The sequence below is a fragment of the Trematomus bernacchii genome, unplaced genomic scaffold (assembly GCF_902827165.1).
Source record: "Trematomus bernacchii unplaced genomic scaffold, fTreBer1.1, whole genome shotgun sequence".
Taxonomy (NCBI): domain Eukaryota; kingdom Metazoa; phylum Chordata; class Actinopteri; order Perciformes; family Nototheniidae; genus Trematomus; species Trematomus bernacchii.
The window spans coordinates 7,439,046-7,461,080 of NW_022988050.1; the positions used below are offsets into that span (position 1 = coordinate 7,439,046).

The window sequence follows — 22,035 nt, forward strand, 5'->3', positions numbered from 1 at the left end:
AGGTGATATCTTTAAAGAGTTTGTTTTGTCAGACCAAACCCAAAGATATTCAGTTTAATGTGACATAAAAAAGAGAAGAGCATCTTTGTCACCATCTATTTCAGAGGCTGTAAACAGAATTCTCTGCAAATTCTTGCATGAAAAATGACTATAGTTATTAAATTATCAAAATAGTTGGCGATTGTTTTTCTGTTGTAGACTACTCACTATAAGTCAACCAATTGTTGCAGCGCTGTACACTGTGCACACAAACTCAATTGTATGACAGACTCAATTGTATGTATTTTTTTATATTGTCGAAAATCATATGGTGCTGAAGGGGATGCCTGTGAAACATCTCTATAAACGCATGTATTTGATTTCCTCTGCATGTTTCCTGTTTTAACTCAGGGGATGGAGACGTGTGAACAGCTTGGCAACCTTATTGAGTGCTTTGAAGTTGACTACCCTCCTTTTTTCACCATCTCTCTAGGTGAGCTCACATTTTACCTGATGTGAATAAATAAAAACCGACCACCAGACAAATTAACCAGACAATCCAAATAACAGATTTGCTATAAGGTTTTGTGGTTGGTTTACAAGCAGCTTTATTGAGCTGACTCTTGTATAAATGTGCCAAACAAAAGGAATACACTGAGCCATTTGCTTCTCACATATCATACAAGTTTGAGATCAGTGAGCCTGAAGGCTGGAAACGGTCCAGAAAACAGTGAAGCATTACCAGGACACAGTTTCTGCTTCTTTGGCACCGAGTGCCTTGAAGTGCAAGGGCAGCTGGGAAGACTAGCTGCGAGGGAGGTAGAGGGAGGGAAGTGCAAGAGATGGAGGGAAAGCGAGAGAGAAAGGAGGGGTCGGCCCTATAGGACCATTTGTGATGAGGCTCATTTGCACAACGGCACTTAATTGGCTACAACAATTAATTAATGTGTTGGAAAGTTGGCACAAAAAGTTCATTTAAGAGGGTTTTAATAAGCAATTAGGGTGAAGTAACCAGTGAGGTAGAAGCAGGCACAGAAAATGTGGAGAACTGTGAAAGTAAAAACCGTAGCTCTTTGGGAATAATGTGCCATATCTGGAAATCAGGATGTGGCTTGCTATTATGGGTAGTTACTTCACATCCCATTGTGAGCACTGATGACATTACGATACATTATTTTTACCCCACACTTTTACAAACCCAACTGTTCATTGCACCCACTTTCCCAAAACAGCATTGTCTCCTCTCCCCTTCCTTCTCCCTCCCACTGTCTTCCTCCCTCTCTCTTTCTCACTCTGTGTATGAAATATCGCATGACTAATGAGTGGAGCAGGTTGAAATCCTGGGGAAGATGTCCTTGGAAGACGAATGCATTTTCAGCAGAATAATTAACTTAATTAACAAATTCACATGCATATTCATCAGCCTATTAATGTCTCCTCTGCGCGGCTTGATGAGCAGTGGGGTAATAACCATCTCATTTGCATAGCCTGTTCACACGACTCCCCATTTAAAGACAAAATAAGGGAAGGAAGAGCACAGGAGGAAGAAGGAAGAGAGAAATTGGAAAGGGAGACAACAAATAGAAAACAAGGGAGAGGCGCAGCGGGGTAACGCGCAGAGGTGAGGAAGTGACGTGTGATGGTTGGAAATAGGCTAACAGTTTATCTGACGGATGGGTGACATGAGGAGGGACGGCAAACATGAGCCCCAACAGATTGACTCCATCTCTCCCTTTCTCTTTCTCATCCCTCCAGTCAACCTTGCAAGCCGTCTTCCCCCTCCTGCTGTTTCTCCATCACCATTTCCTTGCATCCATAATATTCTTCCCTATAATCTGAAACAAGGGGGCTCTTTTAATGACCATTTTAGAGTAATATCCAAGTTAGAGGACAGCATTATCACCCATCAGATGTTGTTTGTCTTGGTGAATTGTTCTTCTACAACTCAGTGGAGAATCATATCGGTGTGGCGTCTCCGTGTTTCTCTCCCTCTCTGCCTGTCTCTCTGTCTCCCCTTCCTACAGTCTCTCAGGGGGAATCTTCTTGGCATTGCTCCACTCCTTTCCTTTCTTCTCCACTGCCAGGCTGCTGCTGCCGTCTCTACTCTGTTACCACTGTCTGCACACAACCTGGTGCTCCTAGCAACGCCACCTCTCTCGCACACACTCCACATGGCTGTGTGTGTGTGTGTGTGTGTGTGTGTGTGTGTGTGTGTGTGTGTGTGTGTGTGTGTGTGTGTGTGTGTGTGTGTGTGTGTGTGTGTGTGTGTGTGTGTGTGTGTGTGTGTGTGTGTGTGTGTGTGTGTGTGTGTGTGTGTGTGTGTGTGTGTGTGTGTGTGTGTGTGTGTGTGTGTGTGTGTGTGTGTGTGTGTGTGTGTGTGTGTACAGTAGATCCATCGCCACTCTGTGTATGTACAGAGATAAATCTTTTGTCAACAGCATATAAGCCAAATGTTTGTTCTGCCACTTTGATAGAAAACAAAAGAAAATTGTCAAATTCAATAACCGTGTAAGCTGTCAATACTTCTGTCTGTTCCTGTTTGGAAGAGTTGAGTCTCAATACACTTTATTTTAAGTAGAACCAAATAACTAAGCTGAGTGAGACCATTATATAACACTTTATTTCCTTTATTACTTTATTATCAGAGCATTTGTACCCCTTTCATTGTGAAATACATTACACATTTTAGGAATATTGCTTGATAATTTACACAGGTGCATTTCTAACTTTATATTTATGGTCCCAGCTTTATGCACTGTGAAGTATAGCTACATCTTGGCGGCAAGGGGTTCAAATTGTTCCTTTTAGTACCAAGGTAAAACAATGATGTACATTCACTGGGAGGACTGACACTCCAGGTTTTGATTCCAATTTGTTGCTAAGACCAATCAGATATTAATCTTTGATGTCACTTAATATAGTACATATATGTATGTATTTATTTATAGAAGGACCATGCATACAAATACATTAATCTCAGCAAAGAGAAGAGATGCAATATGCCAGATTATAGCTAATAGCTCATTTCCATCTGTGGTCCTCAGGCAGGTTCATAACAATCAATAAACAAATAATAACATTGCATGATGTCTATCAGTCAAACAATTTTAAAACCTGATTTAAGTACAGCTCAATAAATTAATACATAGTACACTTGAAATACACTTACATGCTCTCGGTCACTCAAATAATTATAAAGCCTGATTTAAATACAGGTTACGAACATAATACTTAGTACACTTCAAAAACACTTAAATAAAATATCTAAGATATAGTATATATATAGTAACCTCTTGTTTTATGTAGACGGCAAAACACATTCAATACAACATATTTTCCTTTTCCTCTCCTTTTTTTTGTTATTGTGTTTACATATTTGTCTTTAAGGGTTGCCCATACAAACCAACACATTTCCAGCCCTATATTTTCTTACATTTAAACCAGTGTTGTTCTGTTCTAGTGGTAAGAAAAACCAAGTTAAACACCTTTAAGGATTTCTACTAACCGAGCTGATTGACTTTGACGTCACATGGCCTCTTTAAAAGTCTTGTTAGAACTTTTTACTTTGAACACAATGTGTTTTTGACCTTGCTGTTTGATACTATACATTTGCTATTTGAGTATCATGTCCTGATACACACTGCTGTGGGTGGGTCATTGTTTTGGAATGACAAACCAATCATAAAACAGGCCAACTCAATCACAACTATTGAAACCATAAAGCATGTTGTAAAGTGGCTCACTTTTTGCAAGCATTTGCTGGTCTTAAGGTCCTGGATGAGTCTTAATGATTTTCTCTGTGCCCACCCACACTATGATTAAGTGTGACTGTGTTACTGGATTGGTGAAAATAACTTTCAGAGGTTACCAATTTATGGTTTGACAGTGATAACCATGTGATGAGTTTGAAATTCAAAGGTCCTTCTAGGTTTGGCTTAGTTTTATTCATGCCAAAATGAAAACAAATTGGTACACACTTTACACACACTGGTTGTGTTTAAATGGTGCAGATATGTCCTCTATTTATAAGGTGGTTAAGATATTATCTGTCATGCTAAAACACTGCTGTGACATGGACGTTTTTTGTTATTTGCCCTTTCATTTGTGCGATTTATCCACCATTTTTTCCCTTCAGCTTTGACGCTTTTTGGTCATTTTACAAAGTTCTTGTTTTGTGCAGCGTCTCTTACACTTCTTGGGTCAGGTTAGACCATGTTGATTGGCTGAACTCAGGCGGATGCAGGCTGTCGGGAGAGTAAGGGCTAGGAAAGGCGATTGAGATACAGAACATTAGCCGGTGTCGGGAGAAAATTAAAGGCCAGATCGCTTTCTTAATCAGAGCACAAGCACTGCGTTAAGAAGGAATTAGGTCGACAGCTGCTGTGTCGCTGCTTACTTTGCTCTCGCTCTCTCCCCGTCCGCATACACACACATGCTCTTCACACACTCTTATTATCGTTCTCCTTTCTGTTTCACTCCTTGACCCTTCACTCTTGTTTAATTGTATTGTTCCCATCATTCCCCCTCCCCCCCTGTGTACTATAACTATTTTGTGGCTGGTCCTCTATTATCTTTCCATATCCAGTCTTTTTTGTCCTCCACTTAACATTAAAGCTAAGAGTTGGCCACTTCTCAGCTAGTGATGAGCAATGAGATAAACAAGAAACGAAAAATTCACAAAAAAACCGCATTCTGCAAAACGTGTAGACTAAAATAAGAGGCCGAAGAGGAGAGGAGGGAAGAGAAGTGATGCATGATGGATAAAGATGGGTTTTGGTTCTGTTCCAGGAGGCTCAGTAGTACCCCTGTGGCTGATGGATGAGCTGTCATCGTTGAGCTCTTCCATGTACACCTGAGATGAATGGACAAACAGCAGTGGCCCTTTCGCTGTCTATCCATCTTCCTCTGTTTAGATACTTTCTGCTGTCCACGCTCGTCCCCCGCCCACACACACAAGGGGCTCATCAGAGTTTTTGAAGACTAATGCCGTTATTTTTAGACACGAATTGCCAGCGGCCAATATTTTGTGCAGGCAGTAGCTTTATTTTTGATTTGACCATCTAATGCCAAACAACCTGGCAAGGATTGAGTGGTTCCCAGGATTTGTATTGTTGCTGGAATGATTAAAAAAAACAAGCTCTAAAATTTAAAACATGGGAAACCAATGAGATAGGTTGGCAGTGGGATAACCGACTTAACTTGTTCAACAATAAAAGACAAAAAACCCACACAAAATGGCTTCAAAAGTCGAAATGATTTCTACAAATTGTCAAAATGATCAAGCTGTGGAGATAGAAGAATCTGAATTATAATGTAGGATAGCCTTTACTCAAAAATGTCTGATAAAAGGCCGATATAATCTTGCCAAATCAATATGTCTGTCTACATTTTATATCCAAACATGAACATGTTGTATGTCAGTGCTTGCGGTCCATATTTTCAGCTCCCTAATGTATTTACAAACCATGTGTCAGAAAAACTGAAGATTGTTCACCGATGTCAGGAGTCACTCCACTTTTTAATTTGGCAAATGCAGCGTATAAATTATAATTTGTTGCTTTAATCAGTTGAATCAACTGGAATGACCCTGTGCCTGATTGCCAGCGTCTTTCTGCAGACTTCAGTTTTGTTGGCATATTGTTCAGGCCATGACTCGATGGAAGTGGCAGCACTCAATATTCAAGCAAAGTTTGTTAAGTTCTACAAGGTCAAATTAGCTTTTAAAATCCTGGAAAAGTACTATGTGGATAATGTTGTGTTTTTCTGAAGTCAGTGCATTTACCATATTCTGTTCTCTATAATTTTCTAGGTAAAACAACAAAATAACTCAATAACAATTGTATCATGAATGATTATAAGTTTCAATGTTTGCGAGTAAAGAGAACATGTAAATACTCACTCTGTATTGCTCCTTATTTAAAAATAGGAAATTGTTAAAGAGCAAAGGAAGTATTTGAAAGGCACACTTGGCATCACACTGTCCTTATGAAGCTGGTTAGATACATACAGTCCATGTAAACTAACAAGGCACAGACACACTTTGGGGTGAAACTACTCTGTGTCCTCTCCAAGGGGGAAGGTTTAAAAAACATTTAATTAGGCTTTTGGCATGGCTTCATTTTAGCCTGGAGGTGTTGGAGGAGGTTTTACAGGCTTCATCCCTTTTAGAGCCTCGCAGATTAAACATTCATGAGAGCAATCAGCAGACCCTATGTGTCCTCTCCTGCTGTACAACTTCATCTGTAGTTTGCATGTAGCGTCACGTTCGTGTAGGTTTATGTTGCTGAACAGCGGAGTAATGTAGCTTGCACACATTATTTTTACTGCCACTCTCCTGCACTGATGACATATTGAATTCTTCTCGAGGCAAAGTATACTGAAGTGTAAGTATGCATACATTTCTTAAAAGTATGTGAATCTTAAAATCCTCCTTTTTCGGTGAGCAGGCCTTGAGAGGTGCAGGATGGAAGGATGGTGCAGGAAGGCGGAGGAGGTTGTGGGGGGGGGGGGGGAGAATGGTGAAGGAGGGGGGTGTGGGGGGGGCAACAGATGGTACGCCACGCTGCGAGGGACGTCGGCTGCCACGGGTGGGGGGGGGGAGGTGGAGTGGGGGCAGATAAATGGGGGGTGGGAGGGGGTACTTTTTCCCCAAAGTGCCAGCAGGGATGACGAGGAGGGGTACTGGCTGCACGAGTGTGTGATCGCGTTTGCACGAGCGTCTCCATGTGTCAAAAGGAGAGCCATATTCAGACTTGAGTTCCTCATCGACTGAGGTGAGAAGCCTTTGCCTCGTGCCCACTCAGGGTCTGTCCGCGGACCCCCATGCCGCGCAGAACAGACAGAGCGATGACTCCCCCACGCACCAGTACACAGCTAGTTCACAGGCATCGAGACTGTATGAGGACCATGCTGAAATGACTCGTAACCCAGTTGTCGTGGTGAACTATCCCCCCCACCCCTGCCCCTCCTTGTCTCCTCTCTATCTACAACACCTACATGCACAGACGGCACACATGCTCACACACATGCACATAAACCCCCAATTACAGTGGCTGCCTGCAAAACACACCAGCTTCAGTGGTGTGTATATATGGTGCTGCCTATTGAACAGATGTTGTGGAATTTAAGATGCAAAAGCACCCCTCCACCACCACCCCTATACCCAACACACACATGCACATATATGTATATAATACACACACACACACACAAAACCCTCACTGTCTCCCTCCCCCCCAGCTGGCCCTGCCATGAACGTGCCATGTGGCGCTCCATTCCCCCTGGCACTTCCACTCTGGCTGTGCCAACTCTGCTGCGTCTGGCCGCCGCCAATTGGAAAGACCAAGAAAACAGCAGACTCAAAGTGGACTGTTTCTTTGTGTGTCTGAAAGTGTGTGTGTTAACCTTAAGAAACACAAACACTTGAACTGTCAGTCTATGTCACTGAGTTGTATATCAAACGGTAGAGAAGAGTCAGATTTTTTTTTTCTTCCAGCGTGAAAAAACGACTTTAATGTCCAGTTTTGTTGGGCAGAAGATGGGACTATATGTGTTTCTGTAGTTGTGTAGTCTGCGCAGGTGTGTGTCATACTGTCAGTCTGTACATGGTGGTTGTGAATCCCGTTGGGAATGGCGGCGGAATTTCTGTTACCATGGAGATGTCCAAGCTCATCTGTAATACAATTTCAACTTGAGAGAGATTAATTCAGAGGAAAGTGTTGATTTATTCATCCTGGTGGTTGCTGATGCACTTCCTCATTCGCTCTGATGTTTTACTGCGATGGCTGCCCATTCGCTGACTAGTTTTCATTTTTTCAAACCGTGTCACTGTTGAAATATTGCTGCCGTGCTTGTCTATCTTCATCACAGGATAAGTTAAGGATAGGACCAGTGATTATTTTCTGTTTTCCTTGTTGTATAGTTAATCAATTCCTTGCAAAGACAACAACAAACCACTTTCCATGTATCCAATGCCTGACATGGTTTAATTCAAGTCCAAATATTATTATATATAAATCAGTTAGAGACACAACTCGATGACATGAATCCTCATTACAAAGAAAATGGGCACTGTTGTAATTTCTACAACAACCATCCTAATGCCATAACAACAAGTCCTCCCATTTAAACACCAATAGACATTATTTTTCCTTTGTCGTTTAGCTTTCCTTTCAGAATTATACATGTAAATGTTTTCTGATCCAACTACTATCGGCAGGATATTTGACGCTGCATTCCTAAACTGTTGCCGATCAATTAGAAATCCATCTGTTTATGTGACAATGCTGTGGTTAACATTAGGTTGGGGCCAGACGCAATATTGAGAGGAATTGTGGTTGAGTTAATTAAGTACTTTGCAAAATTGAAATGGCAGCCTCCGGATCTGAAAAGGGAAGACAATGTGGAAGTGCCTTAAATAAGCATTCTTTCTTAACCATCAGGGAGGGGACACCACTGGTTGCATAAAGAAGTCAAATTGTATAGAAGCCTACAAGAGAATTCTTGCTTCATTTGTTGCTCAGTCCACATTGTAAACATTAGTCTTTTGTCTCAATTGCTAGTTTATATTCTCCTTCAATTTGTGTCCCTTTAAGTGTAAAAGGTTGTTTAGGGTGTGGCTCCTTTGTGGATGCTACCATGAAGTTGTTGTGTTTGGGTGTTCTTGTTTATGTCTCAAAACGTAAGCTCTTTCGCAGTTTTTCTTTGAGTTTAAAAAGTGAATTTAATTTAATCTTCAACTTTGATTCACCCTATCGTTTCACTGCTTCTTCAAAAATCCTGTATCTGTCAGATTATAGTAATGGTATAATTAAAGTAAAGGGTTAGGAAACAATTGCGGAAATATATAAACTGCATAAATCCACATCTGAAAATAGTCAGCTGAAATACACAATAAACTCCAAAAAACAACGTTGCCCAGATGTTCAAAGCAAGTTCTGAGAAAAATAGGAAGTATATATTTGTGTCCATTTGAAAAGATGTATGTCCTCAATGAGACAATGTGGTTTTTTAGAGAAGATATTTGAGTTAAGGGTAGCTCCTAACATATACTTATAACATATTCACTCACCCTACTTCACCATTTTATAACACAACATAGATCAACACATATTTTATTGGATCAAGGGAAGATGATACATCACTCGTAAGTCAAGTGGTTCCAGTCCTGTGCTAGTATTTATGTTCACATATACATCGTTGCATTTATGTGTGCATATGCATGAGCATGTGTTCTATCTCTATGTGACCCTCAAGACTCTCTTAAATGCAATGGAAGCACCCCCTCCTCCCCCATTCCCTCCATGTGGTGGTGGGAAGTGAGAGCTCCTCTTCACATTCCTCTTCTTATAATCTCTTTTAGTCTGAGAAAGCAGGCGTGGCCTCATACCTCGTTTCAGGGCTGCCATCGGGACACACACTCCATTATGTTTACTTCTTCATAGCATTCAAAGAGGGGTCGAGGGAGATGGATCAAAGCGAGACAAAAATAGAGCATAATGTGGAGAAGAGGGGAGAAAGTGGGCACTAACCCAGGGGAAAGGCAGTGACATATAGGTTTCTTTGACTTCTGATAATCAGCATGAGAGAGTTATGTTAATAACAATACCAATTAATTACCAGAACATGATTGCCAGTTGTTAGTTAGTCGCTGCTTTACATAGCACAGTATTATGTAACCAAAGCAACATGGTTACAGTGTGTAGTACCTACAGTAAAACCACATAGAATGAGATTTGAATTATAATTATAATAATTTAAAATATTCTACATTACTGTTCACATATCTGTCTAAAGGTATTAGAGAAGTTTAGAAAAGACACCACCAGCTCCTCAATAGTACATTTACATTTATTAAATCGTATTTTTCCCCGTATGTCAAGATTTTGAAAAGCATTGTATTTTATGTCAGCATCTGCCAGTGTGGGCCATCACGATAACAGTAGGCATACAAATATGTTAATTCCACTACTGTGGATATTTAATGTGCTCTGCTATTAAGTGGAAAAAGAGATGTGCATGTACCCGTTTCGGCATAGGCAATTGGCCAAAATGAGATTAGAATATATTGCCATATTGGTTATTGGCAAAATCCAATGTGATTCATCCCTTGATGCAATAACATATCATGGTTGGATGCCAGTGCAGAATAAAATATTTCCAGTTGAAATGTCAAGATGTCCTCTTTAGAGTTGTTTCTCTTTTACAAACCTCTTTATGACCGCTATGTAGTCCTCTCGCACTGATCAGACCATACAGTTCACTATTCTTAGTAATTTGTAACATGTTTGCTCGCAAAAAAACAAAAAATGAATGGGAAGGGAACAATTGATGGCCAATATATTTACTGCATAATTTTTTTAAACATGTTAGCATAGAAAACAGATCTGTCTACATGATTTTATGTACTGTAAATTAATACAGAAACAGATCTAAACCCACACAAATACACTTTTTTAAATTATTGCTTTTCTCTGCCACCTTTCCGACTAAACAGGTGTTACATATGCACAAAATACACACATGGTAAAATGCACACTTAGAGGTCAGAGCCACACAAAGTCGAAACCTGTGGGTGGCTGCTAAGGCAAGGCCAGCGACTAAAGAGATGTGTGTGTATGTGTCTCTGTGTTAGCTTGTGTGTTAGCCTGTGTGTGTGTGTGTGTTGTGAGCATCTGTATGTGTGAGGGACACTGTGGTAGTCTGTGTATGTGTGAGAGACTGTTTAAATTCAGTGACAGCTGTTCATTAGTCCATTACAACCCCACACTGCTGATTCCTCAAAGTGGCAGACACCAGCAGAAAGAGATGATGATCGCACGAACTCTGCAGGAAGGACAAAACACATAGCTGCAGAAAAACAGTTCATTTATTTTAATTCGTCTTCATTTTACAGATTTAAATGTTTATTCAGATATGCGATTTAGTGGCAATTAACAGAGTTGCAAGCTCTTACTGACATTCTCCTTTTTCTCACTATTCATTCTATATACTGTTATATGTTGTATTTCCTGTGCTGTGTGTACATATGGGGGCTGTCTGTTGTGTATAAGTGGGACATTATGGAAACATATGGACAAAGCATGAGTCTTATTTCACTGAACTTTAAATGAAATCTTCACACCTGGCAGTCTTACTGTACTTACATTCGAAACCTTTTAGTTGCATTTAAATGTTTTCATACAAAGGAGTGTTTTACTTTAACTTCATTCAGGGCAGAAAGTTGAAATACATTTTTGGCAGTTATTCTATATCACGATTTATTCCATTTGCTGCTGAAGTGTGAAGTGAGAGATAATATTAAAGTTGATGTGACTAAGATATTGATTAAAATAAACACAATTTTGAGAGACAGCTTTTAAACTGTCTTCATTTTTCTTTACTTTCCCCCTCCATACAATTCCCTAAACTTCATCAAGGGTTGGAGCATAATAACAAAATAGCAGTAAAATCTATGTTTGAGACATTTTACTCTTTGTAATTTTAATAAAATATAGATATTTTAATTCTGATTCAACTTAGTTTGTGTTTAACCAAATGCTTTGAATGGCTCCACGCTAATGTTACCAAGCATTTCTGCTATAAATAATCGTCTCATTTACACTAGCCTAATGGACATCATCCTGTTTTGTAGACGCATGAGCAGCTACGGTAAACATGTAGAAGGTTGCGGACATATTTTATGGATTCAGAGGAAATGTTACTCCTTCACTTTCCCAGATTTTCTCTGGTGGGCGGAGATTTAAACCCTAAAAACAGCAGATCGCCTCTCTAATCTCACAGCTATAACCTCTGTGCTTCACTTTTGAGAATGAACCCCGTGCATACCATCCATATGTCCTAAAAAACAATTGGCACTGAGCCTGGAAATCTACAACACAAAATAAACCTCCACTTATGTCGACAGTTTCATCAGAAAAAGCATGATGGAAGCATCTCTGAGCTATAATGTCAAATATCCAATTTATTTTTGCAACCACAATTGTTGTTGTACCTTATGTCCTTTCAGTTACTATAACATAAGTCCCTGTTTAACATGTTAAGAATATCTAAATTAAATTAATTTGACCGCCATCCAGCTGTTATTACTGACCTCTATCATAACCTTCCACAGCATCTGGCCAAAAGTCTCCACTGAATGATGCTATACATATTTAAAAAATCATAATAAATAAACCTCTTGGACTGCCGTGTGGTTTCAGTCAGAACGTACTCAAAATGGCAGACACTCAGTGAGACACAATTGCAGGGGTGAGCACTATTCAGCAATTTGGAAGAATCACATTGCATGGAGTGTGTTATGTGAAGAAATTGTGTGTTTGTGTGTGTGTTTCTTTGTGTTTGTGACCAGCGATGAAGGAGCCAAGCAGGCGAGGGTGTGATGTACTTTAAGAAGTTGAAAGTGTTGGATACAAGTGACCATGTGCCATGAGCGAGAAAAACTGGAGAGAAGAAAGTAGAAAAGGTGAGGAAAAAAAGTGATATGCCGGGGTTGTAAAAGTGCTGTGTGAGGAAAGAAATAAGTGATGGGTGTGAGAAGAGAAGTTTTTGTGTGGGATGAAGCGGAGACAGGAAAGGGGGCAAGGGGGAACAAAAGGAAGCCAACATGCCAGAGAAGGAAAGGAGACAGAGGGAAGGAGAGGAGGAAGGAGCGAGGGCAATGAGCTGGATTGAATACCATCTGACAGGTCCAGCTGGGAGTTTGCCCACCCCGCAGCACCGCAAAACCCCTCAATATGGAGGCCAATTACTGCTGCCCGCGTGACCGTGGCATGGCAGCATCAGAGACGCAAACCCTCCTCCTCTCCTCTCCCTTTTCCTCTGCCTCACCCCTCTTCATTTCCTCACACTCCCCCCCCCCCTCCCCCCCAACAAAAAATAAATAAAAAACACTCACCATCTGTGCAGAGTGACAACAACCTCTATACCCATACCATGCACAACACAGACTGTACACTGCACACACACTTGGGGCAAACACACACTTCAAACACAGCAAATCCTAACTCATGTGTGCTTTTATACTTGTGAGCAAGTGGTTTTATTTTGTTTGAGAGTGTGTGTGTGTCCAAAAACAACACGGAGAGGTCGGATATTTTCACACCTTCTGTATGTTTTTCTCCTCCTTTAACACACAAAGACAGTTCAGGGAGTTTACCATCACACACACAACCATTGTTTCACAGATGCAGGGGAATTTCGCCTAATTTCTCTTCACAGAGCTGGGGCGTGGCGCTCAGGCTGGCAGGGGGGTGATGATGGTGGGAGAGTGCAGGGCAGGGTGGGTGAGCATGATGCAGTGGCACCCAATTCCCATGGTTGAGGTGACTCCCAAATTTAGCCTCATCTGCACCCAGACAAGCTCATCTAAGTGGTGGTTTTTGTTTTTGGTGCCCTCTTTTCAACTGGTGTTATGGGGAGGAAAAGGGGAGTGTGTGACATATAAAACATGTTACATACATCATAGCTTTGTCCTGTCACACACACACTGCTGGGAATTTGTCACTCATATTTTAATATTCAAATTGTTGTTTTTTAGCTTGGTTTATTTCTTGTTCCCACCTCATGTCACTGTCCTCTAACCACACAACAGAACGCTCTATGTAATGATTGTATCACTGATTAGTCCCATGAAATATTTTTTCTAGATTAATCCCAAAATAATTAATCCGATAAATGTTGACCTAATCTGATAAATTGAGTAAAACTCTCCAGATGGAGATTTATGTGCAGTGGGGCCTGGGCCTATACTTTGTGCTGGGTTTCCTGCTGCGATTTTAGCGGATCAGTTGATCACATTTAAAGCAGTTAACTGGAGATCTGTGTGGGATTATATAATTACAGTAATTGCATGGTATTTTATAAACATTCATTCCAACAATTACGCTTGAATAGGATCCCAATTAATTGATTTTATGGACTTTAGTTTCGTCAGTCAAGCCAAATTTGTCCGAGATATTTAGATTAACCGTCACATTAGGGTGATGTCCGCCCACGTGGCAGGTGTGCATTAAACTCCGAAAAATATCATATTTCATAATAAGGCAATAATATGATAATTCGTTAAACCCGAGTTCCAAACAGGTCTGATGGGGTTAACACGGGTTCATTCATTTTATATATTAAAGTCGTCTATTTCATGCATTAATAAGGACAAAAGTAACAAACGTGAAACTGATTATCTGTTTTTATTTATTTTATTTTTCCGATTTAGAATTTTAAGTAAGGCTCGACCCATGAGTTTAACGGGTTAAAAGTCACGCGTAGTTTAGAAGTCTGCTGCAGTATTGACTTGCACGATTTAAAGAAAAAAACGCATTTTAACACAGTAAAACATCCGATCTGTTTCATCATCGCTCTATGCAGTCTCGTGCGAAAGTGCGTGACCGGAAGGGAAAAGGTCTCTTTTATTCCGGGGCCGCGCGTGGACACTCAGCGGAGGAGAATAATGAACAGATGCTGAGTGAATTAGGAAAGAAATACTGGGTCCCTCCCACAAGGGCCACTTTGGCAGGGGCCGCCTGGCTGCCACGTGGCGCAGCTGGCACCGGGGTTGGTGATGGTGGGTTTACTGGTCTCTGGCTTTACTGGTGCTTAGACATTTAGCGCCTTGGCACCGAAGAACGCCATCAAATCCTCCGCCAGCCGCCGCCCCTAACTACTAACTGAGAGGTTAGGGCAGAAAGTAAAATCGGAAAGGTGTCCCTCACCTCGTCCGTCGAGGCCTTTACCCTTCACACGGGACTGGAAACTAAAGTGGACTTGTAGTGAAACAGAGGAAGGCTGCTGAAAAAAAAGGCTCGTTTTAGAAATAAATTAAAATATTATTTGGTGACCTAATTCTATACCCAAAAACACAAACATTTTTCAATATTCAACATACCAATCATACAAGTGTCTGCGGATTTTTCGTTTTCTCAAAATGTTTTTGCTCGAGGGATGATGTCATAAAACATCCTCTTCCTTTGAGAAAAAGCATCTTATAGCAATCTTCCCGAGGTTACTTTTACTAAACCAAATTTGCTTCACACTGCATAATACATGTTGCCTTGATAATCAAAATGCTAAATGTCACTGAACTTTAAAGAAATAAATGAAAGGTTAACATAAAATGTCTATATATAAATCCTTAATTGACTCTAAATTATTAATATTGGTTAAATTGTACAACAGTATATTCCAGATACCATTTTATTGAAGGGGAAACCCTCATTTAATTTTCTTATTGTGTTCACCCACCTATAGACTTTGCTAATTATTTAAAAAAAAATCTAATATCCTGAGACAGAATAAAAATGTAACGTGAAAAAATATATAGTCTTTTAAAACAAATTCAAATAATAATGTTAACGTTTTTTTTGTTTGCTTGTATTTGATCAGGCTTCAAATGTGTTTATTTGTACAGTTAACTTGTATTGGTTGTGGTAACAACCATTTGGACTGCGTATTAAATCTGTTTTTCAAGGTTTGTGTGAGTGTGTTTGTTTTAGTGTGTCCATTATACCATCCCTGGGCTTCTTCATTTCAAACCAACGGGTCATTGAGTCACCTGATTTTGCACCTGCCCAACTCAGCTGGGTCTTTTAGGCAACAATGAAATCAAATTAGGAATGTTTTTCCAAAAAATGTCATCAATGTTATAAATGGATATGTATTCACTGTAGCGGCTTGCAATGTAGAAAGTGCTTACATCTCTTCTGTTCCTTTTCTGCCGAGGTCAGTGCTGGATGGGACGGTTTCCACCCTGCGGTGCCCGGTGCTGATTTCCCCTGGACGTCCGCAACAACATATGGGACCCGGGGCAGCATTCCAAAGACGGCTCCATCTATTCATGTAAGAAACCTCCAATGATGTGACCTAGCCCAAATACATTCAATTGAATATTGTTAAAAAATACCAGGAATCTATTGTAATTGAGAACAGCATATATATCTTATTTTCAGAACTGCCATTACAAATATCAGCCTTTGCAACCAGGCCTTATTTAAATAAATATTTGTTTTTCAGGAGAAAAAATAAAACGTTGAAAAAGCAGTCTCATTTAGTCATTCATGGTTAAAGACAATATTTTTGATAAATTACTTTGGCAATATGTGACTTGTTATCAAGATGATTGTATATTTTAAAATCACCTGGGAAATCTGACAGGTGTTTGGTTTAAATTAATGCTGATGTGACAAGGCCCTCATCCACATTCATTGAGCTGAGCACTTTCATCTTAAAACACTGTGTGTGTGTGTGTGTGTGTGTGTGTGTGTGTGTGTGTGTGTGTGTGTGTGTGTGTGTGTGTGTGTGTGTGTGTGTGTGTGTGTGTGGTGTGTGTGTGTGTGTGTGTGTGTGTGTGTGTGTGTGTGTGTGTGTGTGTGTGTGTGTGTGTGTGTGTGTGTGTGTGTGTGTGTGTGTGTGTGTGTGTGTGTGTGTGTGTGTGTGTGTGTGTGTGTGTGTGTGTGTGTGTGTGTGTGTGTGTGTAGTACGTCAGTGTAGCCGAGGCCTTTTGCTCACTCTCTAATTTGTAACATTACATTTTTGAATGTACTGAAGGTTTACAGATACATAACCGACAAAACAAACGGTAAACATGTTTTACTGCCTTTGCAGGGTTTAACGTCATTCAAAATACTTATTGTAGTTTAAAATCATCTGGTGTGCTGGTCACATCATGCTACATGAGTTATGTTGTTGAGTGTAATGCCTAGAAATGTTTCTGTAAAATAAAAACATAAAATATCTAATCTGCTGTGTGTCACACTCTTTTGTCTGGAATTTCTAATAACTTTACACTAAAATAGTTGATATGTGGTTGTAATGCAGATATATTTACTCAAATACACCCTGTTTAACAGTTAAGCAGATATTTTTGGTCTTATCGATATGCACATAATCTCGATCTCACCATTTCTTGGAGTTTCACCCCAAGGTGATCTTGAGGAAACAAAGCTTTTGCACATTTTTTTGTATAAATTCCTTTAGAATGAAATCTAATTGAGGCCACTTAAAAGTTCAAACCTACAAATGTCCATGCTGAGGTGTGAGAATAAAACACAATGTAATATAACAAATACTGTGTGAATCAGAAGTCTCAGGTTTGCAAAAATTCAAACTCAGTGTGCCTTCTGCTAACTTACCAATTTCCTTAAGACATTTCTTTGATTTTTGTATTTTAACTGCCTAATATACATGTTCACTATGATAGTAAAGGCATTTTGTCAAATGCAACAAATCAGTTAGTTGTTACTCTAATAAGACAACATTTTAGATTTTTTGCTATCTGTGTTCTTTTTCCCTTCTCAGATATTTTAGAAGCTACAGGCCACTTAATTATACCCACACCAATCAGAAAAAATATAAAATGTAATATAAAGTATTTTGTTTTCAAATAAACTTATGAATTCTCATTTTGTGAATTTCAAATTTTGAAAAATATCTGAATTTCACCTTTATGCACAAAAGTGATATTATTTGATTGAATTCAAAATATATTATTTATTAAGAAGAGCCTGAACAATCTCAACAGTTAAACCTTTTGAAATGCAATTTAAATGTATCTGATTTAAAAAAAGAAAAAAAACTAAAAAAGATAACAAAATATAATTTGACATGCCAATTAGAATCAGAATCCATTTTGTATTCAATGACCTTACTGGCTTAATCTTGGTCAAATTCAACGAAATTATTTCAGACACATTTCTATGTACGTTGAAGTTTGAAATTAATATTATTTAATATATTATTATCCACACAGTTTATGGGTGATTTCCCTCGATGTACAGAATAAGAGTTGTTCGATCATGTCAGACAGTTATAAAACTTTTTTTTTTTATTTCTGTTGTTTGTGTCATAACATGTTTAGGCCTATACATCTTTTATGTCAATTGCACTCATTCTGCATACAGGATATTACTGGACACACTGATGGGATGTACAACAGTATAGGGATGACATCAGTAGAATACAGAAGGTAATCGGAGGAATCTTTTTTGCCACTTCAATCTCTCTTCTCCTGCTTCCCAAACAATATTACACGTTAGGATTGTCATTTCAATGTCTGATTGTGAGGAGGACTCAGTTATGGAAAAAAGCATTGAGATCCTCATACGGGGGCGCCCTGTCATGGTGCAGGTGCACGTCGTGAAAAGGTGGAATGTTTTCTGAGTGCGCACCGCCACTGCGCGCTCCCGAGGGCCCATATGGTATGCTGTGGCTGGGCCGAGACGTGGTCAGTCCGGAGTAATGCATAGAGTAATGATAGTTCCTGTCTGCCTCTGGAGCCTCCTGCTGTCTCAGGCCACCGTTTATGCAGACGGGCGGGCTGTGCGGGGCCTCGTAGTCCGGGCTGTTGTACTCAGGGGACGTCCCACCTGGGGGGTACACGGCCTCGTACCCGGAGCCGTAGGAATGGCCCCGCACGTTAAGCGCTGCACCCCCGGCCTGGTAATGCGGGCTGGAGATGCGGGAACACCGGTAGGAGTAGGGATTCACGGAGAAAGGAGAGCTGGGCACGTGGAAGCGGGCTCCCTCTGCACACGGCTCAGTCAGGAAGTTTCTGGTGTTGAGCTGCAGACAGCCTGCCACCAGGTTGGTAGTGGGCTGGGACAGGCCTTTGCACAACATCTGCACGTAGGCCACCACATCTGGCCGTTTCCCGTTGCGTAAAATCTCCCCCAGGGCTAAAATATAATTCTTGGCCAGCCTCAGAGTCTCTATCTTGGACAGTTTTTGTGTTTTGGAGTAGCATGGCACCACTTTGCGCAGACTGTCCAGCGCAGAATTCAAATCGTGCATGCGCGTACGCTCCCGCGTATTTGCCTTCATTCGGCGCACCTTGGAGCGCTCCGCGCGCGCCGGCGTCATCTTACGTTTCTTTGGGCCGCGCTTCTTGGGTTTGCCTTCACTGTTCTCATCGTCGCCCTCTTCCTCGGCCTCTTCATCATCATCCTCATCATCATCATCGTCGTCGCCGGCCATCTCAGACTCGGCTCGGCTGCTCCCCTCCAGCGGGTCGTCCAGGTCGTCATCATCGAGGTCACAGGCCTCGTGCTTTCCGACCTTGTCCTTGCTGTCCTCGTTTTCAGTGCCCTCCGCCCAGTCCGCCGCGAGCCTCTGGACGTCCGGCAGGACCTCACTGAACAGACGGCTCAACATCGTGGCAAGCAACCTGCAAGAGACACAGAATAAACTTTACCTGGCTGTTTGCACCCTGCTGCTGTTTACGCACCCATGGTGGGCTGTTAAAGGACTGTACATGTCCCTCACCCAAGGAAAATTGTTGAGCTGCAATAGCTTTTCCGTAAATACAAAAACTGTGGTCTATATAGTTTTCTGTTTTATCTGGACACTAATCTAGTAAATTAATATAAGGCTGACCTGGGAGAAAGGGTCATATTACAAATCATCTTTAAAGACTTATGTATTATGTCAATTTTGTCCCAAGTTTTTTAATGTTCACGTTTTTTATAGGACCGATTCCAGAGAAGGTAGGTTTTTTCTTTCTCTTTTAAAAAATACAATCTGTTTGTTTTAATATAATAAAAGAAACAGTCTGGACCACCCCTCTGCCTCCACCTGTGCCTCGGTCTGTGCCCTCCAGCAGTACGGCTCAGGGAGCGGTGCAGGCCCGCAGCAGGCCCCCCTGGGACGCATTAAGGGTGTGGGTCCCTCCTCACTCCTATAAATTACGAACCTGGAGGAATTCCAGCACAGCCAGGCCACACTGGACCAGAGGGTCCCAAACCTTTTTTTTTTACTTTGAATTAACAGGTTTGTATTCAATCCGCTTTGGAATTTAATTTATAAGAGCCCCCTTTGAGAATATTTCTGGAATAAAAAAGAAAGTATGCAATATTATCGCAGATATTTCAGGAAGAAAGTAATGAATGCTGTTGAAATATACCTTTTATGGTTATAGTTTTTGCAGGTTCATAAAGGCTTTTTTGGACCCTCAGGAAAACGCAGGCCACAGAAAAAAACGTTTTAATTGATTGTATTCTTTATTCCCTCCGAGTGTGCTTTGTTTTTGATCTGGACTATTTTTTTTATTTCTCTGAGCCGCCTCTTTTCCTTTATTTAAAAGCAAGTCCCATGTTAATCAAAGCCGTTTTGAAAAGGTCACAAGGGGAGGTTTTATTGGGATATTTTATAATCATAATTCGTTCAAAAACTACATCTATGGATTTGTTTCCCTTTCTAGGTTCACTGTATAATTCAGACACGTCATTTATTAAAGTGCCATTGATAAAAGCTGTGACATTTCAAAATCTTAAAGGATTTTTCCAGTAATCTGAGCTCAGCTGCTTGTGGAGTCCAAGGACGTTTTCTTTCTTTTTTTTCTAATCTTGTAAGCACAATGTAATTAATGCCAACCAATACCTTGTCAATTAGCCTGTGTATCTCTATAGAGAATTCTACCCCCACAGTGCTCTGACGCGTGTCGTGCAGGAACACACACACACACACACACACACACACACACACACCCACCCCCACACCCCAACACAATTTACCGATAATGTAAATAAAATACAGTCTCCAGTGCCCATCTTCTAACGTATTACGACACAAATGATGTGCCAGAGAACCATAGCTCTTATAGGGATCTTTGTATATTTAAAGATTTATTTAATCAGATCTATCAAATTAAACACATAGAGATCAATATATTCGATAAAATCATCCAAAAACAGCCTGGAGTAAAGATTAAAAGCTACGAGATCACATTGCATGCGAGAAAAAGATGCGAAAGATTTGAAAATAGTCCTCTATTTTGATTAATAGCCTACTGTGCCACTCTAATTCCCACTCACAGGCACAAAGACAAAACAAATCTTGATCCGTTTATGATAGCCTTATATTGATAGAAAACGTGTAACCTACCTCCGTGGTGGAGCTCAGTGACGGGGCAAAGCGGGTTTGTTTACACCATGTCTCTCCGGGTGGGCATCACATCCACACGCCCTGCACGGATGCTTGTGCAGAAGAGGCGCTGTGTTCTGCTCTCACACCTCTCTCTCCTCTCTGTCTGCTGCTGCTGCTGCTATCCCCAGCCCTAACGCGTGGAGGGATCCGTGTGGCACCTCAGAGGCAGGACTGGGTGGGTTACATACCAGCTCTGATGCCAGGCCCATATGGCTGGCACGTCATTGGCAAGAGCCATCACATGAGAGTCGGTGATTGACATGCGGCCGCATTCACAGAGACTGGCTTCCCCTGGGGGAGAGGGACTCGCCATCTGTCACTGAGCTGAAAGAGAAAATGGAATAAGGAGTGAATGGCACAAAAAAAACGCACTGGATTCAAACAGCTTCTGTTAGCCTCCATCTTTGGGAAAAACGGGGTTAATCTCATATAGAAGGTTTATGAAAACAATCCCCTTAGAGAAATAATTACAGCAATCCTGGTCATATTTTAGGATGATATCATTCTAGTAATAGTGGGTTGTTAAAGGATTACTTATAGGATAATGATTTCGGTTGGAACAGGAAAACCTACAAATAATCCACATGAGCCCTAAGGGGAAAATTATTATTGAATATTTTAATGATACAATTAGAAGAATTACCCCAAATAGGCCAATAGGAATAATTGGATCCCTATAGAAATGTTATGAGGAAACAAACAACAACAGGACATTTACAACACAGAAAAACTGCCTTCACACAAAGGATAAATATGGGACCCGCCATAAAGATCAGAGTCAGGGTGCAATTGCCTAAACGAGTCAATTGAAGTGAGCCAATCACAGCGTCTTGGTTTGGGTTGCCAGGCTTGGCACAGGTGCCGGTGGGCGGGCTGGTGCCAAAGGTGGCAGAGGCACAGATTGCGCAGAGGGGCCAGAAGATGGGGCAGGACAAGAGAGAGGGAGAAAATAAGAATGAAAAGAACCAATACCATGGTGGTGGAGTACAGTTTATTGGCTCCTGACACATTTTCAGTGGAACAAAAAAAAACGTTTGAATGATATTATTAGATCAATGTATTGCTGGTCATGGTTGTCCAGATGAAGTGCTGTGGACAGGGTCACACCCCAACATGGTGCCCCTGTGTTATCAATCTGAGGGACAA

At 40.8% G+C, this 22,035-nt stretch overlaps 1 protein-coding gene across 1 annotated transcript; it reads right to left on the reverse strand.

Moving 5' to 3' along the window:
* Positions 1 to 17,771: 17,771 nt before the first annotated feature.
* LOC117473444 (neurogenic differentiation factor 2-like) lies at positions 17,772 to 21,024 on the reverse strand. Its single transcript, XM_034119025.1, has 2 exons — positions 20,848 to 21,024; positions 17,772 to 19,132 (listed from the first exon to the last, which is right to left on the reverse strand). The coding sequence occupies exon 2, from the start codon at positions 19,117 to 19,119 to the stop codon at positions 18,040 to 18,042; it is 1,080 nt and encodes a 359-aa protein (XP_033974916.1). The 5' UTR covers positions 19,120 to 19,132; positions 20,848 to 21,024; the 3' UTR covers positions 17,772 to 18,039.
* Between the last annotated feature and the right edge of the window lie 1,011 nt (positions 21,025 to 22,035).

What these genes read in the sequence shown, in the direction of transcription:
- LOC117473444 (XM_034119025.1), bottom strand. Translation starts at nt 19,119, where the DNA reads ATGTTGAGCCGTCTGTTCAGTGAGGTCCTGCCGGACGTCCAGAGGCTC.